Source organism: Nerophis ophidion, linkage group LG05 (genome assembly GCF_033978795.1).
Source record: "Nerophis ophidion isolate RoL-2023_Sa linkage group LG05, RoL_Noph_v1.0, whole genome shotgun sequence".
Taxonomy (NCBI): Eukaryota; Metazoa; Chordata; class Actinopteri; order Syngnathiformes; family Syngnathidae; genus Nerophis; species Nerophis ophidion.
In genome coordinates this window covers 50,111,114-50,127,313 of record NC_084615.1, presented here as the reverse complement: position 1 = coordinate 50,127,313, position 16,200 = coordinate 50,111,114, and the positions used below count along the sequence as shown (strand labels likewise).

At 40.1% G+C, this 16,200-nt stretch overlaps 1 protein-coding gene and 1 long non-coding RNA gene across 3 annotated transcripts; one reads left to right on the top strand and one right to left on the bottom strand.

The window, feature by feature from the left end:
- Positions 1-10,334, top strand: LOC133553280 (uncharacterized). Its single transcript, XR_009806886.1, has 3 exons — positions 1-221; positions 1,012-1,251; positions 9,618-10,334. It is a non-coding gene; the product is annotated as an uncharacterized LOC133553280 (long non-coding RNA).
- LOC133553279 (WD repeat-containing protein 20-like) lies at positions 2,381-13,339 on the bottom strand. Of its 2 annotated transcripts, none has more exons than XM_061901305.1 (4): positions 13,024-13,339; positions 6,764-6,946; positions 5,279-6,679; positions 2,381-3,451 (listed from the first exon to the last, which is right to left on the bottom strand). In XM_061901305.1, exons 1-4 carry the CDS (start codon positions 13,270-13,272, stop codon positions 3,395-3,397), a joined length of 1,890 nt encoding a protein of 629 aa, XP_061757289.1. In that variant the 5' UTR covers positions 13,273-13,339; the 3' UTR covers positions 2,381-3,394. The 2 variants fall into 2 exon arrangements, with proteins under 2 accessions (XP_061757289.1, XP_061757290.1); XM_061901306.1 differs by having other exon boundaries at positions 13,035-13,211.
- Between the last annotated feature and the right edge of the window lie 2,861 nt (positions 13,340-16,200).

The window sequence follows — 16,200 nt, the reverse complement described above, 5'->3', positions numbered from 1 at the left end:
ATATGTATATATGTATGTTTATAAGTATGTATATGTATATACTGTATGTATATATGTATATGTGTATGTATATGTATATATTTGTATATATGTATGTATATGTTTATGTATTTTTTCCCACAAGCCATCAGACTGCTCAACTCATTTATGAAAACTGGATTACAAATTCCCTCACAACCCCCACACTCAAAGACCTGTGGAACTGTGAAAAAGACAGTGAAGTAAGTTTACAAAACTATTCATCTCCTTTTTGCTGCTCTGCACTTTGCCATATTGCACATTGTATTGCACTTCAGTAAATACCTCATCCTGACTATCGTCTTGAAAACAGTATGATAGGTTGGTAGCTGTAATCTCAATGTCTGTCATTTGTTAATCTGTTAAATATCCGTCCTATGTTTAGTCTATTTTTTAGTTTGTGCTTATTTGTGTGTCAAATCATGTTTTAGTCTTGTTTTAATTTCGCATATTGGAGTATGGGAGAAACAAAATTTTAGTCTGCTGTGCAATGTACTGTTGCATGGTCTGATTGACAATAAAGTTGACTTGACTTGTATCTATGTATATGTATAAATGTGTATACGTGTGTATATATGTATTTATAAGTGTATGTGTATTTGTATATATATGTATTTATATGTATAAGTGTATTTATATATGTATATATGTATGTATATATGTTTATACTGTTTATGCATACATATATATGTATTTATATTTGTATGTACAAATATATATGTATATACTGTTTATGCATACATATATATGTATTTATATATGTATGTATGAATATATATGTATATGTTTATACTGTTTATGCATACATATATATGTATGTATATATGCGTATATATGTATTCATATATATATCTATATATGTGTTTGTATGTATGTATAAGTATGTATATATATTGGGGATGTAGCGGATAACAGTATAATGATAAACCACGGTAAAATTCCAGACAGTAATACAGTCTGAATTTTTATTAATCGCTTCGAAACCGTCCTCAGGTCGTTTTCCATGGATTCCCCAAACTCCTCCCATGTCCAAGTATTTGCCTGCGCGACCGCTGAAGCCACACAACACTTGGTCTGTTGGTACCTGTCCGCTGCCTCTGGAGTCCCAAAAGGACCCGATAGGACTCTTTCTTCAGCTTGACAGCCTCCCTCACTGCTGCACCAGCGGGTATTAGGATTAGGACAGGCACCAACTACCTTGCGGTCACAGCTCCAGTCGCCTCAACGATAGAGGTATGGAACATGATCCACTCGGATTCAATATCCAGCGCCTCCCTCATAACATGTATAAAGTTCTTCCGTAGGTGGGAATTGAAACTCTGTGACAGGAGATTCTGCTAGACGTTCCCAGCAGACACTCACAATGCGTTTGGGCCTGCCAGGTCTGTCCGCCATCCTCCCCCACCATCGGAGGCAACTGACCACCAGCTGGTGATCAGTAGAAACCTCTGCCCCTCTCTTCACCTGAGTGTCCAAAACATGCTGTTGATTTAAATCAAGAATAGAATGGCTTCAAGAGAATATAATACGCCTTCTGGAGTGGGCCAGTCAGACTCCTGACCTCATCCCCATTGAGATGTTGTGGCATGACCTCAATAGAACGATTCACACCAGACATCCAAAGAATATTGCAGCACTGAAACAGTTTTGTGAAGCGGGATGGTCCAAAATTTCTCCTGACCGTTGTGCAGGTCTGATCTACAACTACAGAAAACGTTTGGTTGAGGTTATACCTGCCAAAGGAGGGTCAACTATTATATATATATATATATATATCTTCCTTTTTTTGTACCGCTTGTCCCTTTTGGGATCGCGGGGGGTGCTGGAGCCTATCTCTACTGCATTCGGGCAAAAGGCGGTGTACACCCTGGACAAGTCACTACCTCATCACACGGCCAACACAGATAGACAATGTTCATTAAAACGACAACCTCCAGGCATGATGGACAGATGCACCACTGTCCTCTTGGGGGCGACACAGAGCCAGATATACATGACAACAACCTAATGTAAGGTCTCGTGCTAAGCCAACAGATCAAGCATGTAGTTTTAATTTGTAAGGAAACTTATGTTGTTTTTTTCCATATAAAAAATAGCTTATTGAGTCAGACAGCCGAAATACATAATGAACATTTACAAGCACTTCACCCAAAATTCAAGCATTTTTCAAACCTTGAAAACAACATTCAAATCCAAGCATTTTCAAGGTTTTTAAGCACCCGTACGAACCCTGATTTTATGTATGTTTGAACGCCATTGTCCTTTAGTGGCTCATCTCATCCCATTAAATTGGAAAGACGCTTTAAAGTCATTCTTTTAAAAAAATGCAGTTGGTCATAATAAAAACTAAGAGTCGTGGTCGTAGTCTTGCAAACAGTTTTAATGGAGGAAAAGGCGGCCACCGTTCAAATCTCCCCACAGTGCAGGCGGTAGGGAAACACCCTCACGCATCCCAAAGCAACATCCAGCGAGAGCATGATTTTATAAGTGTTTTTTTTTTAACAATTATAATGCGCCTCATCAATTCACACTTTGGTCAGCGTGTGTTCCTGCGGTTTACCTGAGCTCAGATATGGCTGAAAGTGTCCTGCCTTCCTTCCGGGCAGGCGAATATTCAGCCCTACCAGTTAGATAAAATGATCTCCTATATAACAAACGTTGCATTAATAAAAATACACCTGAATTCTGTTTATATACAACAAAAGTTCAAAAAAATCTGCATATTGAAAATTTTAAGATTAGGTATAGATTTTCTGTATTAGAAATAGCTCTATTCTCTTAAAAGAGGCTCTTTTAAACTATTGATTATCTCCATAAATCATTGAAGTACAATATTTACATATAATACAGAGCCTTAGTCGTCTGAAAACAATATTAAAATAAACGGTACAAAGGTTTTTAATAATTCTATTTATATTTCTTTAAACACTCCACAAAAAGTACATCCGTTCTCTTTAAACTATTAAGTGCAAATGTTATTTTTCTAAATAATAAAAGAAAAACATGATTGCAGCATCCAGCGTGGAGACAGGGGGCGCAGACGAGCCAAGTGCTTCCTAATCTGCTTGAGTTCTTCAGCCAGGAATTAAGAGGAAGAAATAATTGTGCAAATACACTTTGTGTGATTTGAAGGAAGAATGAACTCAAGTCTGAGAGAATATGCAGCGGCTTGAAAACACCTTTGAGCGACCAACGCTGAACAGAAGGCTGTACAAAACTAGCGGCAGAATAACCATGGCAACCCTTTCATCTACCATTTCTAAAGCACTACTACTTGGAAGTTAGCACCCTTTTCACAGCACACGAAAGGCGTCAAGTTCCTATGAAGCGGCGACTCCCTGGCGGACGTGGTGCAGAGGGGCTGAAAGGGGCGGGGCTATACGACCGTTCCACTAGGTGAGTTGGTGGGGTTGTTCTGTGATGTTAGCAAACCCTGCACGGACACAGAAGACACAATCAACAAACAAGTCAGATGTGAGAAAAGAAGCAGGAAGAAAGTTCTCAAAGACCGGAATGACAAGTGTCGAGAAACAAATGGATCGGTACCTCAGTTTTTTGTAGGAATCCGTTATGAAAGGTCTGAATCGTTCAAAAACTTAGCAAAATTTTGCTGTAAAACGTTTATATAAATCCAATTCATCCGTTCCAGACTCTCAAAAATATGAAAACAAATCATTTTATTGAATAAACTTTTTTTTTTTAGTCAATCGTGGTTTCTGCCTTCTTTATCAAAGTACTGGCACTCACAACTTTCTTTAGCCCCATTCAGTATAGACACTGAGCCACGAGCGAGAGGAATTCTTTGTTAGGCACTCCATTCCGCGGAACGGTACTTGTGCACACTGACTAGTTACACACAATAAGGGTTAAATTAAGAATGAAGCAGAATTGTATTTTAGCACTGCCATTGAAGCAATTTTACACCTTTTTAATCACATTTCTATTTAATTTGATGCATTTTGTACTAAAACGTATTCATGGGAAACACATTTTTCAATAAAAATGTTTTACTGGTAAATAACACATTTTTAATTGAAATACAAATTAGCAAAACTTACTGGCACAACTCTGACCCAGGATCAAACTCAGCACCACTGCCTTACAAGAAAAACAATACTGTGTGCCACAGGGGACTATGTTTAAGGATATCTGCAATTCTGTTCATACCAGTGATGAATGCAGGAAGGGACTAGAAATATGTCTGTGGTAACATTTCATAGTAGGCGTTCAGTCATTCAATTATTGGGATTTTAAAAGCATTTCTTCATGCCATTTAAGCCTCGTGTCTACCATGGCGCCCTGCGCAGAGCGCCTAATCTGCATTTAGCACGCAAAGTTTGGTCGTATGATAACCGAGACCGGAGTGAAAATATTGCAAAACCAAATTCTACAAAAAATGTGAGGAAGTACAACTACCAAAGCATTACAGTACACCACTATTCATTTTTTGTGTAACACATTTCGAATTTTGTTAATTTAAAAAGTGTCATTATTATTAGCTTCACAAACTCAGGTAAAATGATGTACTTTGAGTATTATTGCTAGTATTTGGTCAGTCGGGGATGCAAATATGTCACAGTGTTACTACATCAGAGCAGCGGTCGTATGATATCACCTCACGACACTGGGAAGACAGGATGAAGTTGAAATAGTATCTTGGGAGTAGCTGCCAGTGATGAACCTCAGATCTTTTTTCTGCTGCACGGTACCTACTTGGCACTCCATGGTAAGCCTTTTCCATTAACAAAGAAGAAATGTTCCTCCTACTTGGGGCTCCAAGTGTGTCAGCAGTTGTACTTTAAACGTTGTTTGCGCCAGCACAAAAGCTTCAATAGCGGTAGAGCTATAGCAGGTAACGTGCACTAGAAAAAAAGGGCAACTCTCTGTGAATGTTCAGCACTCCTGTTTCACTCACTACATTTTCATGCAGTAAATTAGTCTGATTTCTCAAACATTGTTTGTATTTTCACACCTATGTGTGAAATCCCAGTGTCCCATGCATTTTCTCTAATGCGACTATTAGTCATACGCAGTGTGCCTCCCGTACACGCCTGCGACGATGTAACGCCCGTCGAGGCTCCAGCACACGCACAGCAAGCCTCCGAAGTAGCTCTTCATGGTGCCGTGCAGCTCAGCGGCGTCAAAACCAAACTAAAAGTTTCCTTTTAGTGTGGATAAATATTTGTTGTTCAGACTGTAATGTACAGTACGTATAAATAATCACAAAAATAATGTATTTATAAAGAGGCGTGTAGCTCACCACTTTCCCAGGCCTGGCCCACGTGCACACAAAGCCCTCCTGACAGGCCGTGACCAGACAGTCCTCCAGGAATATCAACACAGTGAGTCTCTCGTGGGCAATCTTCTTGCACACCAGCGGCTCCAGCAGCGGTACCTCCTCCATACGCGGGCACAGAGTGGTGCCCAGCGTCTTGGCTGTGTCGTTCTTGGCCACCCGCGACGCGCTCAGCTGGTTAAGCTTGTCGCTGCTCTTGCTGCCAACGTGGCCGACGCTGTGCACGCGCTTGTGATCCTTCTCCGGACGCTCCTTACGCGACTCGTGTATGGACAGCGTGGCGAACTTCCCGGCGCCGATCAGCGCAGTGTCGATGATGCTGCTGCCCTTCACGCTGTTATTGTGGCTGCCGCTGCTGCTGTTGCTGCCAGCATGGCTGTTGGGCGTGCTGCCACCCCCTGCTGGGTTGGGGGATTGTGGCAGGCTGTTGGAGCGAGGCAGCGTGCCTGGGAGGGAGTTTGGCGTGTTGCCGCCTGTGCTGCTATTGCTAACGGTGTCTTTACCATTAGCGCCACTGGGATTAGTGGTGGCAGTGGATATCGTGCCTGATGAGTTGTGTCCAGTAGCTGGAGGGCTCGTGGCACTCATCACATTAGTGTGAGTCCTGGTGCGAGAGAGCGGGAGATGAGGAAATAAGATGTCCTCAGTAAGGTCCCACAGACACAGCTGCGTGTCCTGGCCCACTGACCCAAATCTGTAGGTCACGCTAACAGGCCGACTGTCTGTAGAGTTCCTCTTGGAAAGTCTGGAATTGGCGCTGTTGGCTCTGTCCCTAATATGAATCTGCTCGTTAAAGTCCTCGTCGCTTCCGCTAAACTCAGCAGGAGGGTCGCCGTCCTCCATGCTCGTGGTGCAGTGGTCAAAGGCCACCACGCTCACCCACGACTTGTGGCCGTGTCCCCGTGCGATCACCCTGCAGTCCGAGAACGACCACACCGAGACCAGGTCGTCCTCCCCGCCTGCGACGATGTAACGCCCGTCGGGGCTCCAGCACACGCACAGCAAGCCTCCGAAGTAGCTCTTCATGGTGCCGTGCAGCTCAGCGGCGTCAAAACCAAACACCCGCAAATAACCATCTTGGCTTGCGCAGGCAAGGAACTTGCCGTCTGGAGAAAAGGCGAACTCATTGAGCGCCCCGTCCCCCACCGTCCAACGCAGTAAGGGGTTGCGGCCTGATTTGCTCTTGCATGTGTGCACGGTGTAGTTTTCCCCCTGCTTGAGGAGCTGGTAATGCGGTGCTGCTGCCCCACATGTGTTCTCCACATTGTACAAGTACATGGAGCCAGTCGAGTGGGCCACCAAGAAGAGGCTTTCCGAACCAGGAACCCATCGTACGCACGTCACTCGAGACTTGTCGATGAGTCTCTGAATGGAGAAAAAAAATAGCTGACTTCAGCACAGAATTATATTTTATTCTTACTGCGCCAACTAGGTTACCCAAGCACCCACCTCTTCGTTAAAGAGCTTGCTAGTCTCCTTCTTGATGGGGTCTATGAGCTGCACTTGGCCTGCCGAGAAGCCCACTAGTAGGGACACACTCTCGGCGGTGGCTGTTAGGGGGTTGAAGTCATGACAGGTGGGCTGCGTTCCTTTGTATATCCTCTTGTCTATGGGCTTGCTGAGGTCGGCGGCCTGAAAACAACAAATACAACGGATGAAGGGGGAAGACAAAGACTTATTTTCCCAGCAATGTCACCAAACCAGACAGACAGGATAGAAAATGTTATAAAGACTGCTGACTAACTAAACATTCCCTGAAGACCTTGTCCAAACAAAGGTTATTTCAGTTAGAACTAATGTACAGAGGACCGAGGGGCAGACTTCTACCTTCAAAATTGTTCGTTTTGGCTTTGCTATACCTTAATATTTGGCTTTACCAAATGGCTAAATACATTGTAGGGATTTAGCCATTTGGATATTTGGCATTTTTACATATATCGATATCAGTTTCCTTTTATTGGTATCCTCTGATATTTTTTTTTATATTATATATTTTTAACTACAACAGAAATACATCAGCAGTTACAATACATACACATATGAGACCAGTATTTAGTAGGGATGTATATTGAGTACCAGTTCCTAACGAATACAGGTATTTTTTGGTACCGATTCCTAATTGGGTCGGTCCTTTTTGACCGTGAAGATTCTGGACTAAGGATACTGCTGTAGGTATTTTTTTAAATCCAACTGACCCTCATAATTGCTACACATAACAAATCAGTTTGGAATAATCACAAATAGGGAAGCAGCACCACACAAAGGTTTGTCACAACAATACTTCCACAATAGTCCCACGGTCAAAGTGACGCACGTTAAGAGTTGTTTTTAATTTAAAGCGAACTCCAATTAACACACGTCTGCCGCTACCGCGCTTTGTCAACCGTCCTCGTAGCCATCTAGTAATCCACAGGTCAATATTAATCCACTCAAAAATGTGAAACATAGAAGTAACACAATAATCCATGAAGTATATTTGAAGCAGGATAGCAAGAGCTGACAGGTCTCTAGTTGATGTCTGACATCACTACAGACTTACCTAACATGCTAATTGACTGTATTGATTTTATACAGTGGCCTAGTGGTTAGAGTGTCTGCCCTGAGATCGGTAGGTTGTGAGTTCAAACCCCGGCCGAGTCATACCAAAGACTATAAAAATGGGACTCATTACCACCCTGCTTGGCACTCAGCATCAAGGGTTGGAATTGGGGGTTAAATCACCAAAAATGATTCCCGGGCGCGGCACCGCTGCTGCCCACTGCTCCCCTCACCTCCCAGGAGGTGATCAAGAGTGATGGGTCAAATGCAGAGAATAATTTCGCCACACCAAGAGTGTGTGTGACAATCATTGGTACTTTAACTTTTGTACAGAAACTCTTCAGACACCTTTGAATGTTTCACTCTTGGTTTCATTGCAGCTATTTGCTAAAATCTAACAAGTTAATTTTATTTTTCGTTAATGTACACTCAGCACCCCATCTTGACAGAAAAACACTGAAATGTAGAAATTTTAGCAAATTTATAAAAATGAAAAACCCCCAAATCTCATGTACATATGTATTCAGAAAAAAATACATTCAAAACATTGTTGATGCACCTTTGGCATAAATTACAGCATCAAGTCCTTTTTAATACGATGCCACAAGCTTGGCACACCTATCTTTGAGCAGTTTTGGTCATTTTTCTTTGCAGCACCTCTCAAACTCCATCAGATTAGATGGGAAGTGTTGGTTTTCATCCAGGATTTGTCTGTATTGCTGAATTTATCTTTCTCTCAAGCCTGACTAGTCTCCCAGCTCTTGCCGCTGCAAAACATCCCTACAGCATGATGCTGCCACCACTATGCTTCACTGTAGGGAGGGTATTGGCCTGGTGATGAGTGGTGCCTGGTTTCCTCCAACCAAGATGCCTGGCATTCACACCAAGGAGTTCAAGCTTCTCAAGTCTCATCGGATCGGATAATTTTTTTCTTGTGGTATGAGAGGCTTTCAGGGGAATTTTGGCAAACTTTTTACTATGAAACAGCACAGACAGGCAAGCTTTTCAGGTTAAGACTTAGCTGTCTACCTGCACCTCAGGGAATAACAACAGTCCTTTAAGAACAAACATGTACCGATTCTGAACAGGAAGGGCGGATGGTAGGAAAGAAGAGTGAGGGAAGCCATCTATGTGAAGGTTGAAAACCATCCCTAAACAAAGGAGGTGGTCTGCAACACCACCTGTCTCCCCAACACGTCATCGTCCTTTCAACCATTCCTCTGCAATTTAGCCTCCAACAAATAACAGGAGTTATAAAAATTTTGGTCACAGAAGGTGACCAGAATACCATTTATGCCTTCTGTTTACAACCGAATGGAATGCTTACACTGGGGATTCCGACTATTTTGGATTGCTATTTGCTAGTAGTCAATCAAGAGCGATCGTTCTGCCACACCTCTATGCTAACGAGGGGAATTTACACTTCAATGACTGCCATTGGCTTTGACAGTTAGGATTGCTCATTTGCATTAAAACAATAGTTTTTCTCACAATGATAAGATGAAACCATCCTTACCCTGGCACACCCTCCTGGATTTTGCAGTATAATATTTGGGGATTTGGAACCAGCTGCTGGAGTAGATCTGACCAAACTGATAAAGCTTACTCGGAAGAACAGCAAAAGGTCATCCAAGAAAAAAAAAACAAGCAGTCCAGTTGCAATCGATTAAACGCCCTGAGATGACAATGATCTGGATGAATGAGAACCTTCATAGACATCTTTTTTACTAAGATATTATTTCCGTCTTTCCACTCTACCATACAGGCCTGATTGGTGGTTGGCTGCAGAGATGGTTGTCCTCTCGCCACAGAGGAATGCCGTAGCCCTGACAGAGTGACCATCGGGTTCTTGGTCAACTCCCTAACTAGACTAAGATGAATGCAGCAATGTACAAAGACATCCTGGATGAAAACCAACTCTTCCCACCCAATCTGATGGAAATTGAGAGGTGCTGCAAAGAGGAATGGGCAAAACTGCCCAAAGATAGGTGTGCTAAGCTTGTGGCATTGTCTACAAAAACCTTGAGGCTGTAATTCCTGTCAAATGTGCATCAACAAAGTGTTGAACCAAGGTTCTGAATACTTATGTACATGTGGTTTTTAAGTTTTTTTATTCTTAATAAATTTGCCAAAAAATCTGCATTTCTGTTTTTAATGTCAAGATAAGGTGCTGAGTGAGAAATAAAATGGACTTTTGGGATTTGAGCAAATGGCTGCAATTAAACAAAGAGTGAAACATTTAAAGCGGTCTGAATACTCCCTGTATCCAACGTATATTTGATTACATATATGATGCATAATGTAAAAGGTCGGTTTTCGAAAAATGTATTCCATAATTTCATAGCATTTTCAACGGCGTGTGATGGATCTGTGTGGTCTTTTCAAGATTATAACAAAACAACTGCATGAGCAAACATAATTGACTTGTAATTGACCTAAAAAAAACAGATGTTAATAAAAGACTGAAACGTTACATGATGTTCTAGGGATGTATAACCTATTGTGTTAATAAAAAAATGGTAATAAAAGCATTTTTTCACATTTTTATTTACACCCATTACGTCATATAGTACCTTTAAGATTACTGATGAATACCGTTATCGATAAGGAAGATAGAATATATTGATGATGGTATCAGTATCAATAGAATCTTAACGATATACATCTTTAGTATTTAGTATTTAAAAATGTGTGAAAAGTAGAAACTAAATTAGTAAAAAACATTGCTCCCCTCTGCTAACTGCGCTCAAGACGGGACACTCCCATATCACCGCAAACACCCTCTCTTTTTCTCCTTTGAGTACTGATCGCCAACAGCTTGTCTCTTCTTCAACAGAACTGATTTTTGGCCCGGAATCCAAGTTTTTGTCCTTCCTTCCTGGAATTCCTTTGTTTCTTTCACCCGTTTCACACTTGCAACATGCATGGGCTCATTAAAGAGCACGGAAAGTTTTCCTGTTCTGTGATTTAATCAAATCATAAAAATACATGAAGATGACCGAAAATATATCTCTGCCAAAAATACACTCATGTGTAGATCGACACACAGAATATTTATATAATACGTAACGAAGAGCAGCCAGCAGTTCATTTCTGCTACATTGAGGAAGAAATTGTCAGCCAGCTTGAAAAATGTCTTACCTATGAGCTACATAAAAGGATTCTAGAATTGGTTGTATTCAAAGGCTTGCCATATTTAGATATTATATATTTCACATCAATCATTCATCCATCCATCATCATTGATGTAAATTGTGTTACAAATTGAAAAATGGACATATGCATTTTTTAGTAATTAATACGGAGTGGAGAAGGGGTAGGATTAAATAAGCTTTGCTTCTTCATACTCCTTTTCAGACATGTTGTAAAGAGAAATTAAAATGTGTGATGTATCATAGTGAAACGGTATACATGTTCGAAATAAACCTCAACCTACTAACCAGTCAATATTTCAGTGTTCCCCATGAGGAAACCTTACTATGCATGCAAATCCATAAACTGCTTTACAATTGATAAGCTTGCAAGTTATTGTGATGTACCAAAATCCATAGTTTTACAAATTTTCAGGATATTTGCCATATTTTGAAAGGCAAATGTTAATGCTCCTCTTAAGACACATGTAATGAAGGTGTTTTTGAAACCCCCCGATTTTTTTTGCGCTAATTTAACCACAACATTAGTGCCACATATAACATTATGTTGTTATTGGTCCAACATTTCCTAAAAATAATGGTAAAAAAGCAACTTAAAGCTGTTTACTGACATATACTATTCATGTTTAACAATTTTTTTTACTGGAAATTAATATTGGCATTCGACCTCCTTGACTAATAATCGGTGTTGGCCCTGAAAAAACCCCCCACAGTGGTCAATCTCTTGTAAATTATTCCAAGCAATATATTTACTGTGATCCTCAATTTGACATGACCACTCTGCTCTTTTTACAGGGCATATATACTACAACAGTATACCTTCTATTGACACTTTACATTTAATCCTCTCAAAATCATCTTATTATTTATTCTACTAATCAGCTACCACTTTTGATAAACGTTTTCATCAACGCCGGGGAGCCCCGTCGTACTTGAAATAGTACATACTTGCTTTTCCAAAAGTAAGTAACATGTAGTCGGGCCACTTCATAATAAGTAGAAACATGCAGAGCCAAGCAGGTACCCTAACACTGGAAAAGTGGTAGCTTGGGGAGGGATAGAGCATATCTTTGAATATTCTGAATTTCTGACCTCCTGTTTCAATGCTTCAACTAAGCATATTCGTGCTCCCCTGCCAGACTATGCGTTGGTCTCAACAATTGATCAACAATCGATTCCACACAATCAACATCTATCATGAATAAGTTCTGATCTTTGACTAGACTCGCATCTGTTTTAAGCATTACACCAATTTCGCGCACTTTGCAAATTATACGTCATTTCCATTGTGCGCAAGCAATTTGCATATTGCAAGACAAGATTTTGTATGGAAATGGCACGACCGTGCAAATGGTTGGTTTGAGGACGGCTGAAGAAGAAATTGCGGAATTCTGCACAGAAATCTACATCGATCAGAAGAAGAAGAGCAAACCAGTCTCCCAAAACTGCGTAGATGGCATCAAGGGTTAGGGTTAGTAGCCAGAACTTCCAACACAATCAATATATAGCTGGAAGCAATTTCCAAAATTGCCAAAAAGATTGTGCATTATACAAATTGTGCATTATACAAATTGCGCCCATTGATTTGCAAAATATGCACCACACATTATTCAAATATGTAGCTGGAAGCAATTTGCAAAAAGATTGCGCATTATACCGTTTTGCAAATTGCCTACAACACATCACCCTAGCAGGTGTTTTGTAAACAGTACATCACGTGACATCACATACATTGTGGACAAACACTTCCATTTGAACTGCTAGTCGCACATTGGACGTGACGTAAATAGTTTACATGTCATGTCTGACAAAAAGAAACAACGATGACATTTAGTCCGCAGACACGAGCTCGCCTGAAACAACAAAAACAACTATGGCGACGTTAGCTCGCGATGCTAAGCAACTTGTTCAATAATGCTACGCGGCCTTTAGAGGACAATCTGCGCACTTTAATGGCAGACGTTGAGAGGAGTTGACAGTCAGGGATTTGCTAAAAGCTACAAATCAGCTGATGTTTACCTTTCTCACACCTTTGTAGATATAAAAATAGAGCTCCCGGCCCACATTGAAGCAGACCCTGTCGCCGTTGCCCGACTGGTCGTTCACGTTGACGAAGGAGACCTTGACGGGGTTGGAACCCTGCGAGTTGAAAGGCACCCGGTTCGGGCGGCTGTACTCGGAGTGCGTGAGGAGTTTGTAGACCCCTTCCCGTGTGGTGAACTGAGTTTTAATGTCGTTGGTCTCCTTCCCTCCTCCCTCCGACGCCATCTTGGAAGTCGCCGTTCATCCTTGTCCGCAGACCCGGATGCGGCGGACCACGCATGTGCAACTTGGAGGTGCGGAACCCAGTGAACATGCGGATTTGAGGGACATGTTGTAAGCCAGGGGTCACCAACCTTTCTGAAACCAAGAGCTACTTCTTGGGTACTGATTAATGCGAAGGGCGACCAGTTTGACACACACTTAAATAAATTGCCAAAAATAGCCAATTTGGTCAATTTACCTTTAATTCTATGTTATTATAAATAATTAATTATATTCATCTTTGTGGAAACACTAATCATCTTAATTATTTCTCACAATAAATATATATTTTTGATGACATGTTTTAAATAATTTAAAATACAATCTGCACTTTGTTGGAATATATAACAAATTGGACCAAGCTATATTTCCAACAAAGACAAATGATTATTTCTTCTAGATTTTCCAGAACAAAATTTTTAAAATAAATTCGAAAGACTTTGGAAAAAGGTTTGAATTTGATTCTACAGATTTTCTAGATTTGACAGAATATTTTTTTTGAATTTTAATCATAATAAGTTTGAAGAAATATTTCATAAATACTCTTTGTCGAAAAAACAGAAGCTAAAATGAAGAATTAAATTAAAATGTTTCATTATTCTTTACAATAAAAACAATACAATTACTTGAGCATTGATTTAAATTGTCAGGAAAGAAGAGGAAGGAATTTAAAAGGTAAAAAGGTATATGTGTTTGAAAATCCTAAAATCATTTTTAAGGTTGTATTTTTTCTCTAAAATTGTCTTTCTGAAAGTTATAAGAAGCAGAGTAAAAAAATAAATGAGTTTATTTAAACAAGTGAAGACCAAGTCTTTAAAATATTTTCTTGGATTTTCAAATTCTATTTGAGTTTTGTCTCTCTTAGAATCAAAAATGTCGAGCAAAGCGAGACCAGCTTGCTAGTAAATAAATCAAATTTAAAAAATAGAGGCAGCTCACTGGTAAGTGCTGCTATTTAAGCTATTTTTAGAACAGGCCAGCGGGCTACTCATCTGGTCCTTACGGGCTACCTGGTGCCCGCGGGCACCGCGTTGGTGACCCCTGTTGTAAGCATTTCACCAATCTCGCGCACTTTGCAAATTATATGTCATTTCCAATGTGCGCAAGCAATTTGCATATCGCAGGACGAGATTTTGTGGATGTTTTAGTCCGTAACCCTACATTATTATATTTTATGAATAGTAAACCAAGTTGTGGAAGTAGTTTAGTCAGTAGTTAAGTCGTGGATGTACACTGTATAGTGGTTAGAGTTAGGGTTAGGGTTGGACTGATTTGAGGGCAATACTCAGTTATATTGTCCCGACTACAAATGAATAGATTTACATAAGTCTTTAATAAATTATTTTGACACCAAAAACATGTACTTGCGCCCATTGATTTGCAAAATGTGCACCACACATTATTCAAATATATAGCTGGAAGCAATTTGCAAAAAGATTGCGCATTATACAATTTTGCAAAATTGCTCACATTGGTATATTGTGCCTACAACAGACACAGAATTGCCTTAAGGCACGTCAGACGAAAGGAGTAGAATACACCTTGCGCAAGTGACAAAACCTGTGGTATAGATTTAATCCCTATTATGAATGCTAAAATCCAAGTGCAAAAACACATAATTCATCAAATGTAAATGAGCTCACTATGTTCACTGCTCGCTGTACATATCCGGCAAAGTCAGACCTTCGTTGTTCCAATGTCCATTTCTCAGATGATATTATTGTTGATGAGTCTGACTGAAGTGCTGATATAAACCAAACCTACCCCCCATCCCCCTTCAAAAAAATCTCCCTCGATCCAAAACATCTCACCCCCTGGATTGTAAATGATATAAATAATTTAATCTATATACTCTGACGATTAACTTGTGGGATGACTGTATTATGATTATAGTATATATTTATACCATTAACGTACGTGGACCCCGACTTAAACAAGTTGAAAAACTTATTCGGGTGTTACCATTTAGTGGTCAATTGTACGGAATATGTACTATACTTTGCAATCTACTAAAAAAAGTCTCAATCAATCAATCAATCAATCAATCAATCAATCAATCAATCAATCAATCAATCAATCAATCAATCAATCAATCAATCAAGCGATAGTCAAAGTCTAAGATCCTTTTCGTGACAGGATGACACATGCTGTTCTTGATTACCTATACTGGCCAAAACGCAAGTCAACAAGCTCTTCTTTATGACAGGTCAGGTCCATCCATGCATCCATCCATTTCATACCGCTTGTCCCGTCCCAGGCTAAATTGGGGCCCTTGGCAGAATTTTACCGTTTTTTTTTAAATTTTGTATTCATGTGATATTAGTTTTGTATTTTTTTTATTCTAATTTGAGTTTAATTTGATGCATGTTTTGCACTAAAATAAATTAATAGGAATACAATTGTTAAATAATTATTTTTTGTGCAAAATTCCCAAATTTCACAATTACAACTGAAATATATACATCTTCCAAACTAAACTCAGACTGGGATTAAACGCAAGACCAGCACTAATACTGTGCGCCACGGGAGCAATTAGGATTTATATTATTATATCCTTATCAGTGACTGAGCTTATAGAAGCGGCTATGGTTGTTGTAACATTTCATATGAAGAGCCCTTTCATTCATTCATTGACATTTTACATTCGTTTCTTCACACAAAATGTGGCCCAGATCGTATACAAGCACGATCTGCGTATTGCTTGGATTCAAAATGACGTCACGTCCGGCCAATTGAATATGCACGGTGTTCAAGCCAGCGTCTGTTCTCAATGGGTACATATGCGCCATTTAGCCTGTCTCGAAGAAAAATGCCCTGCTCTTGCGTTGTTTTCGGCTGCACGAACCTTTTAAGTCGCAAAAACGATAAACGTTTCTTTAGAGTTCCTCAAGA

Coding starts and splice junctions, on each gene's coding strand:
- LOC133553279 (XM_061901305.1), bottom strand. CDS start 13,272: ATGGCGTCGGAGGGAGGAGGGAAGGAGACCAACGACATTAAAACTCAG. Junction 6,947..13,023: donor TCTACAAAGGTGTGAGAAAG/GTAAACATCAGC, acceptor TGTTGTTTTCAG/GCCGCCGACCTCAGCAAGCC. Junction 3,452..5,278: donor GGGCCAGGCCTGGGAAAGTG/GTGAGCTACACG, acceptor GTGTCCGTGCAG/GGTTTGCTAACATCACAGAA.